Raw genomic sequence first — 10,139 nt, 5'->3', positions numbered from 1 at the left:
ATCTACTATACATACATATATATATATATATATATATATATATATATATATATATATATATATATATATATATATATATATATATATACATATACACATACATATATACTGTATATGTATAACTGAGTCACGAAAATATGGAACGTGATGAATATATAAATAAAGATAAAATCCACGAAGAAACGGAAACACTGGAGTGCTGCCAGCGTTTCCGTTTCCTTCAAATGGATTTTATCTTTATATATATATATATATATATATATATATATATATATATATATATATATATATATATATATATATGTATGTATATACTGTATATATATACATTACGTGCCAACACGTCAAATTGTCAACAAGAAGTGGAGACCATTTTAATTCTAGCCGCGTAGAGTTGAATCAAAAGGAGCGTGACCTTAGAAGTATTAGCAAATTACAGAGAAAGCAACCATTCTGAATTAAACACGCATGCAAGTCTCTCGAGGTTCGTAATGACGTTTGTTAGCTGCTTACATTGACCTCGACTGAAGGGGCCTTCCGGGTCTGGAAAGAAAAATAACGCAGTTTCATTTTGAGGATTTGAGCAACTTCAGTCGAGATTGTAGGTCGTGAAGAATGATTTTCATTAAATAGATTTGAATGTCTTTATTTAACACTTAAAAGTCTGCTGTTTGTGTGTAACCGAGGTTTTAGTTATAATATACGATGCTAATCTTGCATTGTATACTGTATTATTAAAAAAAGAGTGCATGAAATTATTTTTTTTTCTATGTATCGTCACCCTTTCATGTTAAACTGCTGACGTGTATTTCAAGCGAGAAAAATAAAATATTTTCAGGATTTCCACGGTTGATCTCTACATGGTCTCATTTGTTTCTAATTATCGTCAAGGCCACGATGAATACCTGTGGTAAATCAATAAAGCTAGGGTAGCAATGCATTACATTATCCTATTACAACTGTTTTTGTAAATGAGCTATGGTCGTTTCCTGAAAAAAACTAGTTTGGGACGACGGTGTACGATAATTACTTCTTGACGAAGGAAAACTTAAAAATAAAATAGTAATTGGGATACATTTTCTTGACTATTTTGTAAATGTTTTGAGGAGATTGTACAAAGAAGTAAAATTATAACGATAAGAAAATTCTTGCAAAGTTTTCTTAAAATTTCCTTGACACTGGACCTAATTGCGGTTGTCAAGCGTACGATAATCTCCACGAGCTCTCGAAGGCTTTGCAGTGTTTACATTTTGGTCTCAGCAGGTTTGGTATTCCCTCAAATGTCGGTTGACCAAGATGTTCCCGTCTCGTTCCTTCTGTATAGAGATTAACTTCTGCCTGTGTTTGTGTGTCATTGCGTTTATCCGTCCAGCAGCAGTTGGTGCCGAGTACAATGGAACTTTGGAATTAGTACAACTGGTGAGATAACGATTATGTAAGGAAAAGTCGTCCTGTAAAGTGTAGGACACCGCTTTCCTTGTCCTTCGCTCGGAAGAGGGACAGGTCTTGCAATATGGTCTATTAATAGTTCACTGTTAATTTAGTTAATTTGGCAGGTAATTGGTGCCAGTCCATATAGGCAAGGCATACTTAATTTGCTGATCAAAACTGGGCCAGTCCAACATTTCGCAGATAATGTCAACCGCAGGATAGCTGCAGCTTGCGATGATAGTCCAGGCTAGGCTATTCGTGGGTGTTAAATTTAATTAGTTTACTGCAAATTATTTATCACTTATGAAAAGTTTGTCTTACCCTAGGGTATGTTAGCCTGTTAGGTAAAACTTAATACTACTACCTTGCCACTCTGGTTTGATTAAGTACCAGCACCCAAGGGATGAACGTAAAAACATGGATAGAAGACTGTAAATATCATAAACATAAACAGAAGACATACACAACATCATAAATAAAAGGTGGTAAATATTCCAGTTGGTGACTGGCTGGAACTAGGCTGGGTATTATTTTACTAATGGACATTGCTTTCAACGTAAAATATAGGTTTTTCTGTTGTATTATGATGTGATTTGAATGAATTTGAGGTTTATTTCCATCACAAATGAATACATTTACCGGGGAAGGATAAGTATTCATTTGTGATGGAAATAAACCTCAAAATCATTCAAATCACATCGTAATACAACAGAAAAACTTATGTTTTATGTTGAAAGCAATTAATGTCCATAAGTAAAATAATACCCTAGGCTGCAGTAGTCGTCTTCAGATTTACCTGTTATTACTTTCAGAAGTTAGCCTATTAGCCTACTATCCAAAGATGTATGCTTAATTTTGTTACTTGGTCAAAAACTGCTAAAGGCCTTAAATAACAACAACACAACACCACGCTTCCTGTACGTTTTCTAAATGACACCAAATAAAAAATCAACTCTGAAAAAAAATGAGCCAGGAAGCTGTTCGTTCCGTTCTGCATTCAAGGATTATTGGGGAAAGGAGACAAGTTATACAATTACTGTGAATACAGAACTGACTTACAAAGTTCATGTTAACATAAAAACTTTAAGATAATTCTCAAGTTTGTTAACAAAAAGGAGTTAAAAATATAACATCTGGAATGTCAATATATTCGTTGAATGTAGCGAACTAAATGGTGGTGTGTTACAGTACAAATTTGGGTGATGTCATGACCATGTAGTACACGCAATTATGTGCGCACACATTCTCAGACATGTCAGAAAGATGCAAAATGATAACTGCCAGGGATCACTCAACTCTCATGCAGATGCAAGCATCTTTTTCATAAACACACCACAAAACTCCCCTCCAACTCTTCCTTTTAGCTTCTTCACTACTTAATACAGAAATGATAAAACCAGCATCACAGAATACAGAAATGATATCACCAGCATGACAGAAGCATCAAACAAAATAATGTAAGAAGGTCATTCTAGAGTAGATGTGGTTCCTTTACCCTTATTCTCATGCAATAAAGATGTACATATTTCTACAAAACTCATGAACATGGAGATACATTATGATTTCACAAGAATAACAAATACAAATAACATAGTTCTCGTGTGTTGGTCACCTGACAGAGGGAAGTTCACATTAAAAACCAAATCAGTAATTTTCAATGATACTAATAGCCGTACAGTAAGAAATATATCATATGGAAGTATGTTAATACACAAAATATTATGAAGAGATTGTTGTGTGGGTAATTTCCCACAATTGCAATGGTGGGATGGATTTATGGCTATCTGGGAATGCTGACGAGTAGTTATACAGTACACATTGCTTTGTTGTGCATGATGTCACTGGCTTGTGCAAGGGGCTAGGGTAAAACTGAAGACTAGCCTGCCGCAGCCTGGTTTCTGCCAGTTGCTGACCAGAATATTTTACTACTTTTTAATGTCTATATCTTTTGTTTGTGTTTATGATATTTACTACATTTTTTGTTTTTTTGTTTTTATGCTCATCCCAAGCAGCTGGTGTCTTTGTACTGATCCAGAGGGGGTGCCTGTAGTATGCTTTGCTCTCACTGGGGCTGAAAGCACCCTTCCTCCCCCTGCACATTAAAGTTTGGTGCTCAAGGCTAGGATAAGTTAATAAAAGATTGGGTTGGGATGCAGCCCTGTTGAAATATGTCTTTCATCTGTTTTTAAGCAAGCAGGAACCCATGAGTATAGTTGGTGCAAGCCTTCTTCACATATCCATATCTGCGTGATTTACACTGCTTAGGGTAAGGCTAAGTTGGCCTTCCCCTCCCCCAGGTCAAGATAAGATCCACTATCTTAGCACAGAAAAGGTTAGGATTGGATATATCCCTGCTGAAATATGGTTTTTTTGGTGCAATTTCTTGCTATTTTGTGAGATTTTTCTATCTTATTTTTTACTTGATACAACTGGAATGAAATATGTGGTAAAAGACTGTACTTTCACATTTTACTATTAGTGATGTGGGAATCCTAGGCCTTGGTTAGACCTATCCTTACCTGATGCCATTCACCTTTCCCAGGGCTCAGGACATTCATGGTTATGCCATAGCCTAGGGTAAGCAGTAGAGATGGTTGAGTTAGGTTTGGCTAGTCTAGAATTCCTAAGGTAAATAGGTAGCAACTGGTAGCCTAAGCAGCTTATCCTAGGTCTAGCTTAACCCAGTGTAGTTAGGCCTAGTCCAGACCTAAAAGTTTCTTAGTTTATAAGGAAGCTTACCATATTATAGGATATTTATCAAGCCATCTTATCATGAGCCATAGAATAGATCTTATGTTAGGATAGGTGTGTTATCATATCTTGTTAAAATTATAGGTTGACATACGTAGGTCTGTCTGTGTGCAACCAGTGTGGATCAGTGCATTTAGATTATGATCTGACTAGTCCTATTGCTGGGTCTTTGTTTAGGCTTGTATAGATTTTGCTATTTGCACTGGCAACCATTATACTTCTGCCATTTTTGAAACTGGGTCTTTGTTTCTTATAGCTTAGGCTACCAGAGCCATCTACAATATATTATGTTTGTTTGTCTAGGCCTATGGGTAGTTGTGTACTTATTGCATCTATAGTCTTCCCAGCATGCTTGGTCAAAGGAGGGTATTGGGAGGGTGAGAGAGCGATGCCAAATGTACTTTCCTCATTGTGCAAATAGGCAACTGAAGACTCCCTTTCAGTTCTTTAATAAAAAAGGCTTTATTTAAGAAACACATCTCATAACTGAGGGCAGTTTTATGTGATAATAATATTGTTAGAAATAGAATATGAAAATACTTTATTAATTTAGACAATGTGACATCACTTTCCTCACGTTCTGCCATATCTGCGCTTACCCTAAGGCGATGGTGAGGAAGAAACAGTTATAGTTTTGGGTCAGTAACCTTGGATTAACCCATTCCTTCAAAGGACCTCTAGGTCAACACGAGGAACAATGGATATTCCCCAAAACAAAGCATCAGCCGGGCGAGCCCTCAAACAAATGAATAAATTAATGAGCCCTTTATAATTCTTACCTTCATAATTCCTAAAGGTAGACCAGTGTAACTTCAAATAATAAAATAAGAAAGCATAGCAAAACTGAGAGAGAGAGAGAGAGAGAGAGAGAGAGAGAGAGAGAGAGAGAGAGAGAGAGAGAGAGAGAGAGACGTGAGATGCAAGAAAAAAAACCAGAGAAACGAAAGAAAAACTGTACTGACTAAAAGAAGCCAATAATTACTGGAAGTGATGTGAAAAAGCACAGCAGTCCAAAATTATGAATTGACATTTAAAGGTGGGAGAGAGTTACCTGGTGATAGCTAATATTTAAATTTCATTTAATTTATGATCATGTATCTTCATTTATGATAATAACGTTTCTAAAAGAAGAGTTAGCGTGAAACTCAGTTGTGTACAAGAGAAACAAAACCAGGAAATAACAAAGAATATTATAACAGGTCAAGGTCTTAGGAAGGAAAGGGTGTCCACAATCCACGAGTAACTTAGAAACGGAGATATGTCAATGCTGCAAAGCAATTGGAGGGCCCCCTTTTGACCAAGTACTCTAGGGAGACTATAGCTGGTTGGAATAGGAAAATTAACCTCATTATGTCTCAAGTGGGTCCCAAAACTTACTGCTTTGAGGTGCAGCAGCATTTTTGTTAGCATAGTGCTACTGCTAATTAGTATGTTACTATGAAGTTTAATACAGCAAAAGTCAAAATGACTAGCTGAAATTAGCTAAAGAAATTTTATGGATGACACCCATTGCGAGCATGAGAATCTCAGATGCAAATGACGTCAGATATTCATAGCTTTGTATTACTATACTAGGTTGATGAACATAGTACTGTTGTTTGTGCCTGGTTGCAGGAATAGCCACAGTTCTGAAGTCAGACCGGGAGCCTGTGTAATTTTTGAGGAACTTGTAGGATTTGATGTTATCAAACTACAGTAGAGCCCTGGTCGTCGACGCTAATCTGTTCCAGAAGAAGCGTCGAGATTCGATTTAGTCGAATTCTGAATCAGTTTCTCCCATAAGAAATAACTGAAATGTATTAATCCATTCCTGACTACCAGTCATTTTCCCAACCTTGCCTTTTTATACAAAACATTACACAAATTACAATTAAATAAGTTCAGAGCTGAATAAATTACCGTATCAGAAGCACTTTTTACATTTTTAAATGCATACTGTATCAAAAAAATTGGCCTATGACCAATGCGGCCGTATTACCGATGGTAGACCGAGCGCCATAGGCTAGGCTAGGTAGCCTATAGGCACCACCAGAATGTACTGTAACGGGTACACACGAAAACTGTTGTTAATGATGATAACATTGAATACCATGCCTGATTATTACAGTAAATTAATAATACAGTATTTATAAGCCAAATTACTGTATGTCTGTTATCATAAAATTAAGAAAAATTTCCTAAATTACGTCGGCACTCGGCAGCTTGTGGCATGAACAGATTTAAACAAACCACAGCGCCACCCTGGTGGTGTATCGTGGTACTAAGTATATAAACGTTGTTTACGTTCAGTATTTATGGTAAATTTCATACAGTCTACTGGAATAGTGTAAAATCACTGTAAAGCATCTTTATCAGTAAATATTATGATACCCTAACACATTGGGACCCATGATTGGATGAAAATTCAGTGCAGAAAGCCAAAAAAATGATGATATACCTGTACAAGTGTGTACTTCTCCAAACAACAGCAGCGGCAGTGTATGTGGGCTTTAAATGCTTTAAAATATGCGTGGGAAGAACGCCATCAACAGCCCCAACTAGCGGCAGCCGCCCGAAACTCTTTTTTCTACAAATATCATATGATTCATCGGGTCGGATTCCAGTTTGTTGTTCAAGCTCCGACGCAAAATTTACTCAACATTTTGCGTCGAAATCCGATTATGTCAAGTTCTAGTATGGTCGAGGACTGGGGTTTTACTGTACATTTTTTTATTATGTGTGAACATTCACAGTGCAATCGTAATTACAGTTACCCATTTACTGTTTTACAGTATTTTATGAATGTTTGATTTTTGTGTTGGAGGGACCTAAAAGAAAATATTTGCCCTTAGAAATTCCAGTCCTTCATAGAGACCTGTGTGCTTGGTCCATAGAACATGTACCATATCCATAGCCTATAAGATTAACATTATAAAATTAAAATTGAAGAACCACATGGTCCCCTTACCTGCTGAAAAGTAATGGAGAATACTTTCTTGTAACACTGTCACTTCAAGCCTGTGTAGAGTGGAATTTTTGAAGTAGATAAACATACTATACAGCCATAACTGTCTCTATCCTAGCAGAAGCAGGCCAACTGCCTCTAAAATATTACAGAGATCTAATTACTTTAAGAAGAGGTTTATCCCTTCAAGCAGGCACATCTGTATCAAATAAATTTCTCAATCAAAATACAAATAATAACCCAAATCAAAACTCATTTACTAAAAAAACTAATCGTCTATTGAATTTACGTAACATGATACCCAAATTTACCCAAGAAATAAATCGGATCACACCATGAACACTAAAAAGGGCAAAAATATGCACATATTTATCATATCTTTCAAAGAAATATATGTTCAACACAGAAATGTACCATCAACATAACATGGAACATAAGACAGAAGGGTAATCCCTTCATAATCTATACAGATGGATCCAAACATGAAGCTGGAGTGGGCTCATCAGCCTATTCAAGTGATGAAACTATCTAAATGGGGCTTCCTCTAATATCATCAGTATTTACAGCTGAATTAACAGCCATACAATTGGCTCTCCAGATTATATCAAAAAAGGAATTCCTTCAGCACTCGTATTGAGCGACTCAAGAAGTGCAATTGAAGCAATAGGATCATTTAAATCAAATAATCACCTTGTTCAAAATATCCAACGGGAAATTCATCAGTTAATTACAAACAAATTTGTTAGATCCAGCCCATGTAGGCATTGAGGGTAATGAGAAAGCAGATAAAGCTGCTAAATTGGCTTGCACAATCCCCCCAACTACTATAAAAGCTCCCATATCAGACTGGTTAGCATCAGTTAAACTTTTAATTTATAGGGATTGGCAAAATGATTGGACAAATATACCCCCTCAAAACAAACTAAAACAAATTAAGAACGAAGTTAAAAAGTGGCATTCTTCTACCGAAAAGCAAAGAATTAATGAAGTAATTTTAACAAGACTCAGAATAGGACATTTCAGACTCACACATGGTCACCTGATGTCAACTCCACACACAAATCCAATAACTTGTGAAAGATGTAACAGCCCAATAACAATCAAACATATCTTGATTGACTGTCCCAGATGGCAACATGAAAGAAGTACTTAAAATTTACAAAATAAATCAATAAAGGATATTCTAGCTGAAGGTAATAACTTTTCAATTAATAATACCATTCTCTTCTTAAACAAAATTAAATTGATAAAATATAATCTCCCCCTTTTTTTTCCCTCCCTTTCTTTACCTTTTTTTTTTTTCCCTCGATTTTTTAAAATTTTATTTTGATTTTTTTCCCCTTTTTTATTATTTATTTATTTAATTACTTAATTTTTTATGTATTCTTTCCCCCCTTCTTTTTCCAGCCCGAGAAGAACCCTAAAAGAGTTCAGAGGTCTGATTAAACAAATCATTTATAACTAACTAACAGATCCAGAAATACACACAATAAATATAATTTGAATACATGTAACAGTTACACAAGATTTTTTAAAAATACACGTATACAGTATAGGCTAATAGTGTTAATTTCATTAAAAACTTGCATTTGCTGATTAACTGGTTTGCGTCACATTTTTTTGGAAAATACTTGCAAAACTGCATATCTTTATAGTGATTTTTAAAGTGCCTTAGTGTGAGTTTTGGTCATGGGAGGTTTAAGTTGTTCTCATAATAATTCTCTTTGGTGAGTGCTGTCCTGGTTGTTGAAGCTTGGTAGCAAGTTAGCTGACTAGGAGCAGATGAATGAGGATTAGGGACCCTCCCACTCGGTAAGTAGTTCTGTTTCCTTGCAGCTGTCTTGCTGCGTTTGTGTACTTGATTATCTTTCTCGTCTTGGCTGTTGTTTGAGCTTACTTGAGCATTTCCTTGTTTGAGTTTTTGGTTTGTTTGCGGATTGTGCTCATTGTGCTTATGTTAGATTGCTGATACTTATGTGTCCTTCCTTAGAGAGTGACCAGCAAATGTCCTGGGCGCAAATAAATGTGTGCTAGTGTATGCCGCCAGTGACGATCAACCCTCATTTTGTATTAATGATTTTAGGAGGTCAGGAGTGCATGCCACCTTGCAACAGCATCAAGCGTGTCTTTTCAATTCCTGTACATGGAAGAGACAAATTGAGGAGAAGGTGAGGTGGTGTATTCCAAACGCACTGCCAGTATCAGATGTGCTTGTCCTCGGTGTACTCAGGCACATATGTTCAGTGTCAGTGTGAATTATAGAATGGTCTTTCCCTCCGAACCGTGCTCAGGCTCCATAATTGATGTCAAATCTGATGTTGTATTGGAACATGGTTTACAGCCAGGTATTAACGTTAGCCCACACCCTACATTAGGAACAGCTGTTGAAATCATCATCTTTATAAACTTTGATTTCTGTTAGCTCTTCACTTGTAAGGGTTAGACACATGAAATGAGTTCTTTCCACACTTGTGTGTCATGTGTGCTTTTTGCTTGAGCTTTGGTAAGTTTGAGGTCTTCATTTAGTCATTTATTTCCTCTTCCATGATTTTTTTTATCTTGACAGATATGTCCTTCTACTTTCTTATCTACTACCTTTTTTGACAAAATGTTCATCTTTCTCACCACATGTCCAAGCCACCCAATCTAAGATCTCAGATTATTTTTTTCTCTTTCCTCTTGATACCACAGCTCCAGTAATATCATGTCTTGGTTCAAATAGAATGAAATCCAAGGACTTGTAAATTTTTAAACATATAATGATTAACTTGCATTGGTGGAGATAATTCATTAGATTACAGGTAACAAATCATGGGATTGAGGGTGGTGAATGAGACCACAGTAGGATAGTGTAGCTTAAGTTTGAGAGTCCTTGCCAGATGTCTAGGATTATGTGGAATTGAAGGGCTAAGGTCACTGGATGGAATGGGTGTGATGGTAAATTAAAAACTAAACCGTCCTTTGTTTTGTATCTGCAGTATTTAAGGTTTTCAGATTTGTGTGGGAGGTTAAT

The 10,139-nt window shown here is 36.1% G+C and overlaps 1 protein-coding gene across 5 annotated transcripts in view; it reads left to right on the top strand.

Annotated features, from left to right (window-relative positions):
• The first annotated feature begins 1,236 nt into the window (after positions 1 to 1,236).
• LOC136831254 (prostatic acid phosphatase-like) overlaps positions 1,237 to 10,139 on the top strand; it is a 46,566-nt gene continuing 37,663 nt past the window's right edge. For 2 of the 5 annotated variants that reach the window (XR_010850811.1, XM_067091324.1), the window contains exon 1: positions 1,238 to 1,419. Coding sequence is in view for 3 of the 5 variants with exons in the window: in XM_067091324.1 (XP_066947425.1) it covers positions 1,297 to 1,419 (123 nt within the window). In the remaining 2 variants the exon portion in view is untranslated. Of the gene's footprint in view, positions 1,436 to 10,139 lie in introns of all 5 variants that reach the window. The other 3 variants (XM_067091323.1, XM_067091322.1, XM_067091325.1) reach the window with 3 other exon arrangements.

Source organism: Macrobrachium rosenbergii, chromosome 48 (genome assembly GCF_040412425.1).
Source record: "Macrobrachium rosenbergii isolate ZJJX-2024 chromosome 48, ASM4041242v1, whole genome shotgun sequence".
In the NCBI taxonomy this organism is placed as follows: domain Eukaryota; kingdom Metazoa; phylum Arthropoda; class Malacostraca; order Decapoda; family Palaemonidae; genus Macrobrachium; species Macrobrachium rosenbergii.
The sequence above is the reverse complement of the archived record's forward strand: the minus strand, read 5'-3'. Positions and strand labels throughout refer to the sequence as shown.